The sequence below is a fragment of the Mesoplodon mirus genome (assembly GCF_964341445.2).
Source record: "Mesoplodon mirus genome assembly, chromosome: 19".
In the NCBI taxonomy this organism is placed as follows: domain Eukaryota; kingdom Metazoa; phylum Chordata; class Mammalia; order Artiodactyla; family Ziphiidae; genus Mesoplodon; species Mesoplodon mirus.
In genome coordinates, this window is record NC_138995.1 from 62,352,807 (window position 1) to 62,369,909 (window position 17,103).

General features: G+C 57.0%; 3 protein-coding genes across 8 annotated transcripts in view; 1 reads left to right on the plus strand and 2 right to left on the minus strand.

Moving 5' to 3' along the window:
* ISOC2 (isochorismatase domain containing 2) lies at positions 1-8,107 on the minus strand. Of its 6 annotated transcripts, none has more exons than XM_082606293.1 (8): positions 8,018-8,103; positions 5,950-6,047; positions 4,494-4,537; positions 4,044-4,199; positions 2,712-2,921; positions 2,326-2,396; positions 2,051-2,168; positions 4-405 (listed from the first exon to the last, which is right to left on the minus strand). In XM_082606293.1, the coding sequence occupies exons 2-8, from the start codon at positions 5,981-5,983 to the stop codon at positions 325-327; spliced, it is 714 nt and encodes a 237-aa protein (XP_082462419.1). In that variant the 5' UTR covers positions 5,984-6,047; positions 8,018-8,103; the 3' UTR covers positions 4-324. The 6 variants fall into 6 exon arrangements, with proteins under 6 accessions (XP_082462423.1, XP_082462422.1, XP_082462419.1 ...); XM_082606294.1 differs by having other exon boundaries at positions 5-405; positions 4,044-4,181; positions 8,018-8,101; XM_082606297.1 differs by lacking the exon at positions 2,712-2,921 and having other exon boundaries at positions 1-405; positions 8,018-8,107.
* The window catches only part of ZNF628 (zinc finger protein 628), a 27,965-nt gene continuing 16,009 nt past the window's right edge, over positions 5,148-17,103 (plus strand). The window contains exon 1 of the mRNA XM_082606286.1: positions 5,148-5,475. Coding sequence (XP_082462412.1) covers positions 5,319-5,475 — 157 coding nt within the window. The 5' untranslated portion in view covers positions 5,148-5,318. The remainder of the gene's footprint in view (positions 5,476-17,103) is intronic.
* LOC309794880 (uncharacterized protein C19orf85) lies at positions 9,578-15,535 on the minus strand (the record flags this gene model as incomplete). Its single annotated transcript, XM_082606772.1, has 2 exons — positions 9,578-9,971; positions 15,363-15,535. The coding sequence occupies 2 exons, from the start codon at positions 15,533-15,535 to the stop codon at positions 9,578-9,580; spliced, it is 567 nt and encodes a 188-aa protein (XP_082462898.1).

Genomic DNA, 17,103 nt, shown 5'->3' on the forward strand with positions numbered 1-17,103 from the left:
ACATCAATGTTTATTCTCTGAGACCGGGTCCCACACAGCCTGTGACACTCCCTCCCCCTCCCACTGCCGCCCCTTGAAGTGGCCCGGGGCCGAGCTCCACCTCCAGCTCGGCTCAGCCAACCCCCGCCCAGCTTCCAGGAGTCTCCTTTGCATTTCCGGGAGCTGCCATCCAATGGAAAAGCGGCACCCACATCCCCTCCTGAGGGGGCGGTACCCCCGGTGGACTGCACCACTCTTGGGATCCAAGAATGGGGGGGAAAGCGCTTCTGCCAAGGTCCCAGGGACGAGAAGGTGATGGTCTCCCCTCAAGGCAGGGTAGGGAGTTCAGCGGAAGAGGGGGTTCTGGCCATGGAAGAGGCCCAGCAGCCCGCTGTCTGGGGCGGGCTCCTTGATGATCTTCTGGATCTGTAGGGTAGGGGTAGGGAGTCAGGAAGCTCAAGGGTTCTCATCCCCATGACAGATCCAAGGGATACTTCTCCATTTTCATCTCCCTTGCCCCCTTAGTAGCAACTGGCCAAACCAACCATTGCCTCTTCTCAGAACTTTTCTTAGGGCCTCCCTTTCACCACAGCCACCAGGGTTAGCACCTGATCATCTGCCATCTTGGTCCACCTTGCTGACTTGGACCACTAAGGGTGACCGACTCTGTCCTGGGGCTTCTTGTCTACACATGCTTCTTAAGTAATCTCACCTCTCCTATCCCTCAACTCTCAAATCCAGCCCGCGCCTTGCCCCTCAACTCTGGACTCACTTATCCAGCTGCCTCTTAGATGTTGGTGGTCACTTGACCTCTCAACCTCATTGCCGCCACCGCCACCCCCATCAGTAGAGAACTTGAGCAACTGCGCTCAAGCCGGATCCTCTCTCTGTGCTGCCTTTTTACACCTTGCACCCATCAGCAATCCCTGTCATGCTAACCTGCAGAGATTAAAAAATGAAAATAAGCAAAGCCTGTATCCCCGCCGCTGCCTCCACACTGGTTTCCCCCCTTCCTACCACATATCCATTAGCCACCTGGCACTCCACACAGATCTGACAGTGTCCAGCCCCCCTGTGCAAACCCCCATGGCTGCCCCTCCCCACCCCCACCCAAATCTTTGGGAAGACGGCTCTGGCTCCTCCCTGCCTCCCCTCCTCCCACACTCACCCTGCACTCACCGTGCCCTGCTACCGTTCCTTGAATAAGTCAAGTTCAGTCCCACGTCCAGGCCTTTGCCCTAGCTGTCCCCTCTGCCAGGACCACTTTTTGGACGACTGGCTGCTCCTGCACTTTCAGGTCTCCACTTCAAGGCCACCCCCCAGGAGGGGCCTCCCAGCTGCCAGCCCCCATCTTATTTCTCACACGTTCTACATGTTCCCTCCCCAGCTCCAGGCCACAATGCGAGATTGAATACGGACTGTCTTTTGCTATTGCCCCTGGACCTGCCACAGTGGTTGGCACACAGTAGGTGCTCAATAAATGCTCAACAGAACTGAACTAAGAGGAGGGGAAGGGCTGGGAATCTCGAGTTCGGGCAAGTTCCGTTATCCTAAGGGCCAAGCAGTGGCCCTCAGTGGTGTGAAGCAGTGGGGACTACCTGGGCAGACCTGGGTACTAGGAAGGCGACTCGGGTGGTGGGTGTGGAGGCTGGACCTGAGTGCCACAGAATGGAGGAGGGGGTGGCGGGAAAGGGTCAAGGGGCTCCCGTCTACGGGGCCCCTACTGGACTGTTCTCTCCCGTCTGCCTGGCTCCCTCCCATCTCTACCTCACTCTAAAATCACCTTCTTCCGGGAGGCCTCTGGACCACCTTAGGCAACCCCTCCTCTGCACACCTGGCCCCCTCCCCTGCTTTATCTCTCTCTACAGTCCTCGTGGCCAGACAGCTTCTCCTTTCATTGATTTATGGTGTTGACCCGCAGTCTCCCCCAACTAGAACTTAGCGCCCCTGGAGGCGGTGGCCTTCTGTGTTCATGGGTGTATTCTGTGAATATGTGGTGGATGCTGAAAAGATATTTGCCGTTTGCATGGGAGATGGGGGAGGTCAGAGTGTGGGGCGTGGGGGTCAGTACCTCCTTGAACCGGGGGTGGGCGGCATCACCCACGAGCTGCAGGATGAGCCCTTCGCTGGTGGAGAGGAAGGCGCCGCTCTGTCGCATCCGGGACAGTGCCACCAGTCGGTCCACCTGGCTGCGGGGGGCGGGGGTGGTGGTGTGTGTGCGGTGTCAGCGCCTTGGTCTGGATACCCAGACACCTGGCAAACTCGGCAGGGATCCCACCCCCTGGTTCTTCCTGGGTGCTCCAAACCCATCCCACATGCACCCCACCCCTGAGGGGACCCTCTCACCTGCGGGAGGTGCAGGCGTCCACCACCACGTGGACCTGCAGCCCTTGGTCCAGGAGGTCCAGGGCTGTGTGCTAGGGGCAGAAAGAGGTCAGGGCTACCCCCAGACAAGAACAGGGATCCCGGGTGAGTGACTGGGGAACCATGATGGGGATGAGGGAGGCTCGGATCAGGACAGGAGGTCCCCAGATTACAACGGGATCCTAGGCAGGATGGGAGCCCCAGGTAAAGAGAGGGGTCCTTAGTGAAGGCGAAAGTCCCAGGTCAGGAGGGGAGTCATGGGTCAGGAAGGGGAGGATAGAGAGTTCTGGGTCAGGAAAGACACCCTTTTTAGGTTGGGGCGGTCCCAGGTGTGAATGGAGGTCCCCAAGGTTCAGCTGCGGTCTCACCAAGATGCAGGCTTGTGTCTCCACGCCACAGAGGAGCACAGAGCGCAGCTGGGGCTGCGCGTCCAGCTCCTGCCGCACCACGGGCACCATGCTGAAGCAGGTCTTGGGCCGTGGCTGCAGACCCTCAGCCCCCAGCTCGGGCACCGTGGGGCCCAGGCCTTGTGGGTACTGCTCAGTCAGCACCACTGGCACATCCAGGAGCCGGGCCACCTGGGTTGGGGTGAGGAGCAAAGGCCTGCGGGAGGAGGGGCCGGGGCCCTGGACGGGGGCCTGCGGGAGGAGGGGCCGGGGCCCTGGACGGGGGCCTGCGGGAGGAGGGGCCGGGGCCCTGGACGGGGGCCTGCGGGAGGAGGGGCCGGGGCCCTGGACGGGGGCCTGCGGGAGGAGGGGCCGGGGCCCTGGACGGGGGTCTGCGGGAGGAGGGGCCGGGGCCCTGGACGGGGGCCTGCGGGAGGAGGGGCCGGGGCCCTGGACGGGGGCCTGCGGGAGGAGGGGCCGGGGCCCTGGACGGGGGGTCTGCGGGAGGAGGGGCCGGGGCCCTGGACGGGGGGTCTGCGGGAGGAGGGGCCGGGGCCCTGGACGGGGGCCTGCGGGAGGAGGGGCCGGGGCCCTGGACGGGGGCCTGCGGGAGGAGGGGCCGGGGCCCTGGACGGGGGCCTGCGGGAGGAGGGGCCGGGGCCCTGGACGGGGGCCTGCGGGAGGAGGGGCCGGGGCCCTGGACGGGGGCCTGCGGGAGGAGGGGCCGGGGCCCTGGACCGGGGGTCTGCGGGACGAGGGGCCGGGGCCCTGGACCGGGGGTCTGCGGGACGAGGGGCCGGGGCCCTGGACCGGGGGTCTGCGGGACGAGGGGCCGGGGCCCTGGACCGGGGGTCTGCGGGACGAGGGGCCGGGGCCCTGGACCGGGGGTCTGCGGGACGAGGGGCCGGGGCCCTGGACCGGGGGGTCTGCGGGACGAGGGGCCGGGGCCCTGGACCGGGGGTCTGCGGGACGAGGGGCCGGGGCCCTGGACCGGGGGTCTGCGGGACGAGGGGCCGGGGCCCTGGACTGGGGGGTCTGCGGGACGAGGGGCCGGGGCCCTGGACTGGGGGGTCTGCGGGACGAGGGGCCGTGGCCCTGGACTACGGGTCTGCGGGAGGAGGGGCCGGGGCCCTGGACCGGGGGGTCTGCGGGAGGAGGGGCCGGGGCCCTGGACCGGGGGGTCTGCGGGACGAGGGGCCGGGGCCCTGGACCGGGGGGTCTGCGGGACGAGGGGCCGGGGCCCTGGACTCGGGGGTCTGCGGGACGAGGGGCCGGGGCCCTGGACGGGGGGGTATGCGGGAGGAGGGTCCGTACCTTGAGCATGCGGGCAGCCACAGAGACGATCTGGGGGAAGAACAAGACATGGCGGAACTTCTCCTGCATGTCGCACAGGAAGAGGATGGATGATCCAGGGATGATACGTCCCAGGCCGGGCCTCACAGCTGCCATGTCCTGGGGTGGGCAGAGGGGCTGAGGGAGTGGGATCAGGCAGGGAGAGGGCTTCTCTGCATGTCCAGGGTCCACACGCTTACACCCCAGGCTCCAACTGTGATCCTCCCCCCACCCGCAGGGGGAAACCGAGGTCTAAGTAGTGAAGTGTCCTGATTGAGGGCCCACTGCCCATAGCAGAGGGAGCAGAACTTGAGCCCCGAGGCAAAAAGAGTTGCATTCTCCCAGCTGCACCACCTCCCTCCTTCATGGTCTGGGGTCCCTCAAGTCTGACTGCCTCCTCTGAAATGCAGTTTACCCGTGTGGAAAACTCACCAGCTGAACCCCCGTCCAGGTCTTAGAAAGAAAGGCTGGGGTACCTGTGGAGTGGAATTTTACCCAGCTATAAAAAGGCATGAAGCAACGACACAGGCCACAGCGCGGAGGCTCCTCACCGCGATGCTCAGTGAGAGAGGCCAGTCACAGAAGACCACGTGCAGGAGTCTATTTACATGGAATGCCCCAAACCCAAAGCGGCTGCGTCCACAGAGACAGGGAGCGGGTTGATGGTGCTTCCACCTCAGGGCATTGGGGGGGTGCGGGGGTGTGAGGAGTGACTGAAAAGGGGTACAGAGTTTCCCTTTGGGGAGATGGAAATGTTCTGGAACTAGATAGTAGTGATGGTTGCCCAATGTCATGAGTATACTAAATGCCTCTTAATTGTACACTTTGAAATGGTCGAGATGGTAAAGTTTAGGTTATGTGTATTTTACCACAATTTTAAGAAAAAGAAAGAAAGGGACTTCCCTGGCAGTCCAGTGGTTAAGAATCTGTGCTTCCACTGCAGGGGGCATGGGTTCAATCCCCGGTTGGGGAACTAAGATCCCGCATGCTGTGAGGTGTGGCCAAAAAAAAAAGAGAGATATAAAAATTAAGGTGGGGGGACTGGTAGAGCCACCTGGCCAGCAGCCCTTTTAAAGGGGAGGACACTGAAGCCCATGGGAGTCCATGAAGGCCAAGGTCCTGTGGGGACTAGAGGGGTGACTGCCCCTCCCCACCCCCGTCAGAGTGAGCATCTGGGCCCTGGACACCCCAAGTCTCACATGTCCCAGCCCATGTACCCAGAGGCTTGTGTCCCTGGGTGCCTGAGTTGCTGCACAAATGGGAGTCCTGGCTTTTGTCTGCAGCTCCCTCCCTCTCTGCATGTTACTCACTTATTTGTTAATTTATTTAGGAAACGGAGACCCTGTGGACCCAGTGGACCCAGTGGAGGGCAAGCCGGCTGACACTCACTCGGGGGAAGTTTCAGTGCTGGCTGGTGAGTCCCCACAGGTGTCTGTGATTATTCTTTAAACTGAACACATCTACCATTGAAAATGTTTTCTACGTGTGACATATCTAAAGTTCAAACACTGGTGGATGGCTAAAATGGTGAATTTTATGCTGTGTGAATTTCGTCTCGGAAAACAAATGGAATGGGAACTCCCTCCAACACAAAACCACACCGAGTTAATTAACCGCATAATCACAACTGTGACCAGTACTAGGGTTGCCAGGGACCCTCACCCATCTTGGCAGAGCTCTCCCTGAGGAAGTAGAGAGAGAGGGAAAGAAAACAAGCTTTTTGAAAACACAGAGCTGACCCTATTTCTCAGCTCTCCCCAAGGCCCCATGGCTTCTCTCTGTCCTCAGGACTACGATGTACCCTCCTCCCACAAGGCGCTGAACCGGGACCTTCCAGCCTCGGTGGCCAAGTCCCACCTCAGGGCCTTTGCCCAGACAGCTCCCTCACCTGGAGCGCTCTCCTCACTCCCATTCACCGGCATTAGCTCTCCAGGGGACAGGAGGGACAGGGTCAGGTGGGGGCGGGGGCGCTGGAATGTCCGAAGCCTGTGACAGTGACAGGAGTCTAGAGTGAGGAGGAGCTTCCCTTTGGGCTGTAGGAGTGGGGATTGCAAAACCCCTAGGGAGAACCATGTGCCCACATTTCTCAGAATTACAGATACACAAACCCTGTGACCCAGAGAACTCACTCCTAACTATCCTAAGTATTTATCCTGCAGACATACCTGTGAAATGACACAAAGTTATTCATTATGGGACAAGGTTATTCATTACAGGACAAGGTTATTCATGATGGGCGTCTTCCCAGAGCAAAAGAACAGAAATAAATCCAACATCCACGGTTAGTGTACTGGTTACATAAGTTATGGTACATCCATACTATGGAATTCTTTGCAGCCAGGAAGAATCACAAGGGAGATCTTTAAGTAACAACGTGGAAAAGTGTCCAAGAGATGTTAACAGTGAAGAAAAAAAAAAAGCATAATAGTGTATATAACAATGCTCCCGGGGCTTCCCTGGTGGTGCAGTGGTTGGGAGTCTGCCTGCCGATGCAGGGGACACAGGTTCGTGCCCCGGTCCGGGAAGATCCCACATGGCGCGGAGCGGCTGGGCCCGTGAGCCATGGCCGCTGAGCCTGAGGGTCTGGAGCCTGTGCTCCGCAACGGGAGAGGCCACAACAGTGAGAGGCCCGCGTACCGCAAAAAAAAAAAAAACAAAAAAACAATGCTCCCATTTGTGCCAAAATGCAAGAAGAAGAAAAAGTGTAGGTACTGTTCCAATCTATATCTGCTCTCTCTGGAAGGCACAAAAGGAACAGGCTCTTTCTGCAGGGACAGGCCTCTGAGGGGCAGTGTGAAGGACATTTGATTTTCACTGTGTACTAGTCTGTTCCTTTTGAATTTTGGACAATGTGTGTAACAGGTTGTCTAGTCAGGAATAAATACAATACAGTAAAGGATTTACATAAGGCAAGAACCCAGCAAAACCCACCTGTGGCATTAAAGTTATGATAACAGTTATCCTTGGGCGGCAGTGTTGAAGGAGGGGGTGCAAGGGGGGTTTCTGGGGTGTGGGGGGCGTTCGGCTTCTGGATTTGGATGCTGTTGACACCAGAGCGTTCTCTTTGTGAAGTTATTTGAGCTGTATATCTGTGATTTCTGTTTTCCTACATATGTGATATACTTCCATAAAAAGTTTTCAAAATATACAATAAAATAGGGAGGCCTCGCTGGCCGCGGTGGGGCTGGACTGGAGGTGGAGGCCAGGGTGAAAGAGGGGACTGGGGTCCAGGTGGCCAAGGGTGAGGCCTGGGCTCCAGTTCAGGCAGCGGGGACAGAGCGGGGAGAGGGCAGCTGGGCCTGGCTGGGGTCGGAGGGGGAGAAGGAAGAGCCTCAGGTTGCCAGTGGTCCGAGGGAGGCAGGTTCCAGGGACTAACTGGGGACCTGGAGAGGGGAACTGATTTGGGGGAGAAGATGAAAATGTGTGGAGGGGTGGGGGGGTGAATGTGGAGAGGGGGTCTCGGCTGGAGACAGAGTTGGCAGTACTCTGGGGAAGTGATGAAAATTCAGAACTTAGCTCCGGGTGGAGGGAGCCCGAGGCCGGAGGAGGAGGAGCGGCCCGAGGTGGGCGGCAACCTGAGGAGCGAATGGGGCTGTTCAGATCCCCACGTGGCCTGGGGAACCCGGTTCTGCAGCCGAGACTAGCTGGCGGTGTGACCTTAGGCAAGTTTCAGCTCTGTCTGAGCCTCAGTTTCCTTCTTGAGGAAATGGGAGCCAAACCCACCCACCACGCAGGGGTGACGCGGAAACTTGGCAGAGAGGGCGGAAGCGGCCCGTGGAGAATTCGAGCCCCTGGCTAGTCAATTCTGAAGGGCCGAGGCAGGAGTCCTCCCCCTCCTGTCCTCCACCAGCAAGGCGGGGAGGTTGGTCCCCCCGCAGCGCCAGAGGGGCCTTATCAGGAAGGCGCCGGGACGGGGCCCGGCCCGTCCGCCGCAGGTATGGCCTGCAGTCACTTACCTCCCGCAGCCGGACTTCCGCCGCTCAGACCCACCCGCGGGGTTCGCAGGCCTGGTAGATGTTTTCCAAAGCCCGGACACTTGGCCCGCCCCCGGCTCCGTCCTCGTCCCGCCCACCCTGGCTGAGCCGCCCAATAGGCACTCGTCTAGCTCTGCTCAGCCCCACCCCCCGCTCCCAGCCAATCCACAAGCGCCGCTGCTTCTCCCTGGGGGGGCTGCGTGTGGGCCAGACTGTCCTTCCTGAGAGCGTGATTGGCTCGTCAGGGGGCGGGAAAGCAGCCAGTCTGACCAATGGGGAGTCGTGACAGATGTGAGTGGCGGGCCTAAGGCGGAGCTGCGCGGCGGGTACCGAGAACGCTGTAAAGTTCAGACCCCGGGGGCCGAGAGGGAGAGAGAGAGGGGATGTGCCCAGGGCAGGGGAAGGCCGGGGGTTCGAACCCTTGCCCTTCTGTTTAGAGACAGAAACTTAGCAAAGAGACCCAAGCATTTTCCTGGAAAGGGTTAAAGGCGCGAAGAAGCCAAGAAGTCCCTCCCTGTCCCCGCACGTTCGTTCTCTGTGCCTCAGTTTCCCCATCTCACAGCACCTGCCTCCTACGGTGGTGTTCGTAATATTTAGACTGTGCTTGGAAATGGGGTTGAAAGAGATGGAGAGTGAACTTGTCATCAGGCTTGGAATAAAATCTAAACTCCCAATTCATGGTGTGCCTTTGTCAGTCTCTCAACCTCACCTCTTACCACACTCTCCCTCGTCTCACTCCACTCCAGCCATGCTGGCCTCCTTTACTGTTCCCCCAACGTCCCACCTCAGGGCCTTTGCACGAGCTGGTTCCTCTGCCTGGAATCCCAGACTTTCGCAGTACCAGCTCCTTCTTGTCATTCAAGGTCCTCCCTGACCACCCTACATCAAGTAGTCACCTGATCAGGTCGCTGTTCTGTTTTCTTCACAGCACTAATGCCAATCTGAAATTGGAAATTTATCTTGTGTTTAAAAAAAATGTATGGATGTACTCATTTATTTTCAGTACCCCCGACTTTACCCCCCCCACCATGTGAACTCCGCGAGGGCAGAGATGTTATCTGTTTTATTCACTGCTGAATCCTCAGCACCCAAACCTGGGCCTGGCACATAGTAGGCACTCAACAAATCTTTGGGAATAAATAAGACGACACCAGACACTAGGCAGAGGTGAACCAGGGTAAGAGGGAGCTGAAGGGACAGTTGCCAAGGAGGTGGGGCTGGGAAGAAAGAAGGGAGAAGGTGGGGGAGGGAGAGTGTGAACCCCCCCGAAGGGGCTGTGGTGGGGGCACTGGACCTGGGAGAAGCCCCATGAGGCCGTGGTCAGAGGTGGGAGTCTGGGCTTGGTTCATATTTCCAGAGGCTGCCAGCAGGGTAGTGGATGGGACAGGGGGCTCCTGTGGGGGCAGTGGCTGAAGAGCTGTCACGGAGGGAGGGGCAGTCTGGTTTGTCTGGGAGCCTGGGCTGGGTTGTGATTGGGTGTCATGGGGAGCGGGTCCCCCAGCCTTCAGGGATCCTCTGAGAACGGCAGGCACAAGACACCTCTCACCTGCCCACCCAACCCCCCTCAGGAGCTGAGGGCTCATTCCCTCCCCCCAGGGCATGCAGGGTAGGGAGCAGGGGGTCGTAGAAGTGTGGGTCCTGCCTCAGGTCCGCCTGGCCCAGCACACAATGGGACAGGTCAGATGGCACTGAGGGACACTCTTGGGGGACAACAGTGTCCTCAAAGAGGTTGTGGGTGGAGGCGTCCAGGGCAGCGAGACTCAGGCTGGGGCCAGCATGGGGTGCCTCAGTGGGGGCCACAGCACAGGCCACCCCCAGGAAGGGGGATGGAGGTGATGGAGGTGGCCTTTGGGGTGGCGGTCGCTGGGGAGGTGCCTCCTGGGACAGGATGGATATGACCAGGCGCTGGGTGGCAGCTTCGATCCTGGCAAACTGCCTGCAGAGAGAGCCAGGCATTAGCTGGGTGACCACGAAGGATTCCCCTCCTATCTGCCATCCCAGGAGTGATTTGTCCCTTCTATCCCTCCACATTTTTCTTCTCTGTGCTCATGTCTCTGACCCTGGGTCCATTTTCATGAGTCTGACAGTGTAATCTTTTTAACCTCATTTATAGGGAAGCTCTGAACAGCTGCGGGGTTTGTGCACTGCACAAGGCAGCACATCTCGTTCAACGCTACGCACATTTTTAACATTTAGATGTAATATGACTATATTCCAACATGTAAAAGTAAAAAATGTCTTAAGGAAGGGGTGCCTTTAAAAAAATTTTCACACAAAGGTGTACTGTGGGCTGGCAATGTGACTATAACATGATGCCCTGTGGATTCTACTGCCTAAATAGTTATGAATCTGCATCTCCACCAACCCTCTCAGTATCTCCACTAACCCCTGGTTGGAGTCCCCAGCTTTCCCCACCTGGATGACTGTAATAGCCATTGCACGGGTCTCCCCCCTGTATTCCTAACCCCTCAGTAACAATGCAGACGGATCTCACAAACTGTTAGGGGCTGAACTGTGTCCCCCTAAAATTCATATGTTGAAGTTTTAACCCCCAGGACCTCAGAATGTGACTGTATTTGGAGACAGGGTCTTTAGAGAGGTGATTACATTAAAATGACATCATCAGTATGGTCCCTAATCCAGCAAGAGGAGATTAGGACACACAGAGGGATGACCACGTGTGAAGCCAAGGAGAGAGGCCTCTCCCTGCCGACACCTTGGTCTTGGACTTCAGCCTCCAGAATCATGAGAAAGTATCAATACATTTCTGTTGCACCAGTCTGTAGTGTTTGATTATGGAAGTTCTAGCAGGTTAATGCAAAAACATAATGTTGAACAAAAGTGGTGAGACTTAGAATAAGTGGATACATGACGCCATTTAAATAAAGTTCAAAAACAGGCTAACTCAATCGACAGTGAGAGAAATCAGGATGTGTGGCTCATGGGAAGGAGGTACTACCAGAGTCTCTGGGACAAGGAATGCCCTGTTCCTGAATCTGAGTGTTGGTTACGTTAGTGGGGCCTCTTCGGGAAAATTCATTAAGCTCTGCAGGGATGATGTGTTCATTTTTTTGTACTATGTTAAACTTCCAGGAAAAGGTTTATTTAAAAATGTATCTGATATTGTATGACTCTGTTTATGTGAAATGTCCAGAATAGACAAATCCCTGGAAACATAGAGCAGATTGGTGGTTACCAGGTGCTGGCAGGGAGGGGAGGGTGGGGAGGGAATACAAATGGGTACCGGTTCTCCTTTGGGGTTGATGAAAATGTTCCAGAACTGGGTGGAGGTGATGGTTGCAAAACATTATGAATATACAAAATGCCTCTGAATTGTACACTTTAAAATGTTCAAAATGATTAATTTTATGTTATATATATATATATATATATATATATATATTTATTTATTTATTTATTTTTGGCTGCATTGGGTCTTCGTTGCTGCACGTGGACTTTCTCCAGTTGCGGCGAGTGGGGGCTACTCTTCCTTGCGATGCACGTGCTTCTCATTGTGGTGGCTTCTCTTGTTGCAGAGCACGGGGATATAGGCGCGCGGGCTTCAGTAGTTGTGGCGCATGGGCTCAGTAGTTGTGGCTCGCGGGCTCTAGAGCACAGGCTCAGTAGTTGTGGTGCACGGGCTTAGTTGCTCCGCGGCATGTGGGATCTTCCCGGACCAGGGCTCGAACCTGTGTCCCCCGCCTTGGCAGGCGGATTCTTAACCACTGCGTCACCAGGGAAGCCCAATGTTACATATATTTTACTATATTCAGTGAGAGCCGCCACTGTGACACTGTCTTTGATGCCAAGGAGGTTAGTTATGCTCTGAGTGCCCCAGGGAAAGTTTTCAGTAATGGGAGGTCAGGTTAAATGACAGAGAGGGTGCGGGGGTGGGGGCGGGGGACTGATTTAAGATTCATGACAACTACATGCCATGTATGGTCCCTGACCTGAACAAAGTAAGGATAAATGGTGTTTAGGGCTGAAGAGTCGTGACATTTGTGATTTACTTTTAAACTATTTAAAAACATATAGATGAAGGAAATAGGCTAAGATGTTATGGACAGTAAAATCTAAGTGAGGTTCCACGAGGGATCAATAGGCCAGTGGCTCTTGAACTTCAGTGCACAACAGGAAGGACACCTGGAGGGCTTGTAGGAATGCTGGTTCCCGGGCCCCTGAGTCTCTGGGGTGGGGTCCGAGAATTTGCTTTGCTAACACGCTCCCCAGTGATGCTGAGGTGCTGGTGCTGCTGCTCCGGGGACCACCTGTTAGGAACCGCTGCATCAGACAGCTGTCTTGGCTTTTACTGTGGGTGTGAAAAATGTTCACAAAAAGTTAAAATTTCATAGCGTGGGTGGGAGGGGTTCCTGAGGGAGCAGGGCCTGAGGGGACCTGGAGGGAGGAGGAGGGGCGTGGGTGGGAAGATGCTGAGGAGAGCTTGTCTCTGACCTGGGTCTTCCTAGGCTGAGCTTGGGTGCTGAGGGGAATGTGCTTCAGAGCTACCTGGGCTGCCCTCAAGGCCACTGGTGGGCAGCCTGTGTCTCTGGGGAGTACATGGCAGAACCGGGCATGGGGGTGGGGAGGATTGGGATGCTCTAGCAGAGAAGCTGGCCCTGGGGAGCAGGGAGGACCGACAGGCAGCCTGGGAGGCCAGAGGCTGGCATTACACAGGGCCCAGGTTTGGGGGAGGGCTGAAGATGGGGAGGGGTCCTTGAGCAGTTGATGAGGAGGCTGAAGAGGAGTTAGGAGGCCAGCTCTGGAACACAGGGCTGGACCCTGTTTGGGGACATGAGTGTTCTCCTCTTCAGTGGTGTATGTGCGGGGTGAGCATTCTGGGTGTGGCCGCAGCTGGGCATCCTGGTGGAAGGTGGCTTGCAGTATGGGGGTAGTGGTTAGGCTGAACCGGGCTCCCATTTACTCAAATTTGGTTCCACGACCTCCTGAGGCAAGGTCCTGGGCTGGCTGGGAGGAGCCACCTACTTACAGAAAAGCACGTCCTTTGACAAGTCACTTTACCTCTCTGTGCCTCAGTTTCCTCATCTGAAAAAGGAGGATTATAAGAGCACCTACCTCCTGGGGTTACTGTCAGGGATTAATGAGTTCATACTCACTGTAAGTGAGTACGGGGATTTAAAACTGAAGTACTTAGAACAGTGCTTGGCACATATTAAGTATCAGATAAATTTTAGCTACCATCATCGCCATCACCATCATCCTCACCATCACCATCATCACCATCACCATCATCACCATCACCATCACCATCATCCTCATCCTCATCACCATCACCACCATCACCATCATCCTTATCATCACCATCACCATTACTATCATCATTACCATCACTATCATCACCATCACCATCACTGTCATCATTACCATCATTGTCCTTATTATCACCATCACCATCATCCTCCTCATCATCACCATCATCATCAAGTCCCTGAGATGCTATATCCAGGCAGGATTATAAAGTGGTCCAGAGCATGGGCTCTGGATTCAGACTGCCTAGGGTTGTATCAACTGTCTAGCTGTGTAGCCTTGGACAAGTCATTGAACCTCTCTGAGCTTCCTTGGCTGTAATATAGCGGAAAGACAGAACCTACAGTGTGAGTTTGTTGGGAGCATTAAGTGACGTAGTGTATGGCAAGGCCTTAGTACACTGTACCTGGCACACAGCAACCTCAAAAAATGGTTACTGTCAGAGGGTGAGGGGAGAGCACAGGGCAAGGTGGGATGGTGCTGGGTGGATGTGAGAGGGGGGACAGGCTGAGCAGAGACCTGAAGGAACAGAGGTCTCCATCCACATTCCTGGAGACAGGGAAAGGCATTGCACCACAAAGGGAAGAGCATGTGCAAAGGCCCAGAGGCTGAATGGTGAAGTGCTAGATGGGGAGCTGAGGCTGGCAAGGGGAACAGGGGCTAATAGGGCAGAGCCTTTGTCCTGAGGGCGACGGGGAGCCATGGGAGAGGGGCCAAGTGTGGTGTGTGGGTTAGAAAGGTGCTACCTTCAAAAAGCCCCAGAGTCGGACCCCATCCTCACCCCCCCGTCCCCCCCCCGTCGTCTGAGCCAGCACCACCCCTCGCCTGGAGCACTGCAGTAGAGCCTCCTACACAATCTGATCTCCGCTCAACAGCCAGAGGGGTCCTTTCAGATTGTACCACATCCCAGCCCAGAGCCCAAGTCCCTCCAGAGGCCCATGAGGTCTCCATGATCAGGCCCCTGTTTCTTTCTTTTTTTTTTTTTTTGTGGTACTCAGGCCTCTCACTGTTGTGGCCTCTCCCGTTGCGGAGCACAGGCTTCGGACACGCAGGCTCAGCGGCCATGGCTCACGGGCCCAGCCGCTCCGTGACATGTGGGATCTTCCTGGACCGGGGCACAAACCCGTGTCCCCTGCATCGGCAGGTGGACTCTCAACCACTGGGCCACCAGGGAAGCCCCCCTATTTCTTTTGAACCTAATTCCCTTCCCCTTTCACTCTGTTCCAACCACCCCAGCCTTCTTACTTGCCCTGGAACACGCCAGGGATGTTCCTGCCTCAGGGCCTTCGCACGTGCTGTCCCCTTCCTGGTATGCTCTCCCTCAGACATCCACAGGGCTCCTTCCCTCACCTCTCTCAGGTCTCTGCTCAAATGTCACCTCCTCAGTGAGACCTTCCCTGACACCTTACCTAAAATACCAACCCTCCCCCGACATGCCCTCCGCAGCACTTATCACCTTTGAACACACCATATTGTTTGTAAATATCGAGGTAAAATTCATATCACTTAAAATGAACCATTTTAAAGTGTGCAATTCACTGGCATTCAGTACATTCATGATGTCGTGCAACCAACACCTCTAATTAGTTCCAGAACTTTCCATCACCCTGGAAGGAAACCCGGTACCTATCAGCAGTCTCTCCCCGTCACCCCCCACCGGCCCCTGGCACCCACTAATCTGCTTTCTGGCTCTGTGCATTTGCCCGTTCTGGATATTTCACAGAAATGGAATGATACAATAGGTTGCCTTTTGTGTCTGGCTCCTTTCACTCAGCACTGTGTCTTCAAGGCTTCTCCACTTTGTAGCATCATACCGTATCATTCGTCTCTTTATTTTGACTGTCCCTTATCAGCTGCCTGCCCACTGGAACACGAGCTCCATGAAGACAGAGAATTTGGTCTGCTTTGTACTGATGGGTCTCTGGGGCCTGGCGCACAGTCAGCACTCAGTAAATGCATACTGGTGTTGATGACATCCAGCTCCGGGGTCCACTTCTCTCTGTTTGGTCTGGGCCTGGTCTCCCCAACACCAAGGGCTCCCCTCCGACCCCGCCCCCCTCACCTGCAGATCTGGTTGTGCAGGAACCTCCTATGGTTGGGCCTCCTTTTGGGGGGCCGGGTCCTCCGGGGGTGCAGGGTGCGCAGCACATAGGCGGCTGCCCCAGTCACGAAGGCACACAGCTCCCCGGGGCCGGGCTCGGGGATTCCAGGGGCTGCCGGAGCCCCGGGGTGCATGGCCAGGGTGATCTGGAGTAGCTCCCCACAATGCTGATCATAAAGCAGCCCCCCAAATCTGTGAGGGGCAAGGAGCAGCCAGGGCTGGGGGTTCAGGGCTGGGGGGTGGGGAGAGAGATGGGTTTGGGGAGGGTGGCTGGGCTCTGCAGGGAAAGGCCCTCCCCGGGCTGGCAGAGGCAGGGCCTGGGCAATTAGAACAGGTCCTTCCTCCTGTGCCCTCGCCTCATCCCTGGGGTTTGAGGCACCTGTAGGTGGGGGTCTGATACAGGAAGGCAAGGAGGCAGGGAGGGGAGGGGTCTTTCTGTGTGCCCCCCAAGGGCCCAATTAGCACATAGTTGGACCTGCGATCTGGGACAGTGCAGTGTAGGTGGGGGGCCAGAGAAAAGCGCCTGGAACTGGCCAATTAAGGGGACAAAGCCCTCATTAGGGAAGCGAGGCCAGGAGCAGAGACAACCACAGCGATAGCAGCGATTAGCGTGGAGGAGCCACGATTGCAGGCTAGCGGCGGGGCGGTGGGAGGCTTGGTGCCAGGCTGGGAAGGCGGGGAGGCGGCCCCCGGGGGGCATGCCGGGAGCCTCCGCTGTGGGCAGACATCCCACATCCACCCACCCGCCTCCAGACCCACTTGCCCGTGCCTCCTTGCCTCCCTCTGCTCCAGGCCCAGCGCCCCGGGGAAGCAGCCTCAGAGAGCAGCTTACCGGGGCCCAAGGTCTTCCAACCTGCAGGAGGGGTTGGCTTCGGCGGGGAGGGTTGACCCCCAAACCCTGCGTTTCGTTTCATACCCGAGCTTCTGAGTGAGGGGGAGGGGGGACACCTGTGGTATGGGCCTCGCTGCTCAGGTGGGTGACATGGGTGACAGCCAGGCTGTGGCAGGAGGGGAAGAGAAAACATGGGCATGGTTCCCCCCAAGGCATTTCACTGGGGGACTGGGGGGCCCTGGTGTTTCCGGGGGGCTGGGGCGTGGCAGGGAGGAGGGGCTGGCTCCTGGGGCTGGGAGTGGGGTCCTCTTGCCTCTGGGAGGGTGTTGGCCAGAGTAGGGGAACCTGGTCTCTGCCGGTGCGGGAGGGAGCGTCTCAGTGTTTGCTCTGAGAAGACTGCATTGGGGGTTTGTGTCAGGAGGTGTATGAGCGTCCTGCGGATGCCCTAACACAGTATCGCAAACCTAGTGGCTTAAAACCATGCACAGGGGCTTCCCTGGTGGCACAGTGGTTAAGAATCCACCTGCCAGTGCAGGGGAAACGGGTTCGAGCCCTGGTCCGGGAAGATCCCACATGCCGCGGAGCCACTTAAGCCCGTGCGCCACAACTACTGAGCCTGTGCTCTAGAGCCCATGAGCCACAACTACTGAAGCCCGCGCGCCTAGAGCCCGTGCTCTGCAACGAGAAGCCACCGCAGTGAGAAGCCCACGCACCACAACGAAGTGTAGCCCCTGCTCGCTGCAACTAGAGAAAACCTGCGCACGGCAACAAAGACCCAGCACGGCCATAAATAAATAAATTTATTTATTTGAAAAAACCCCAAAAACCATGCACAGGGATTCTCTCGCAGTTCTGGGGGTCAGAAGTCCA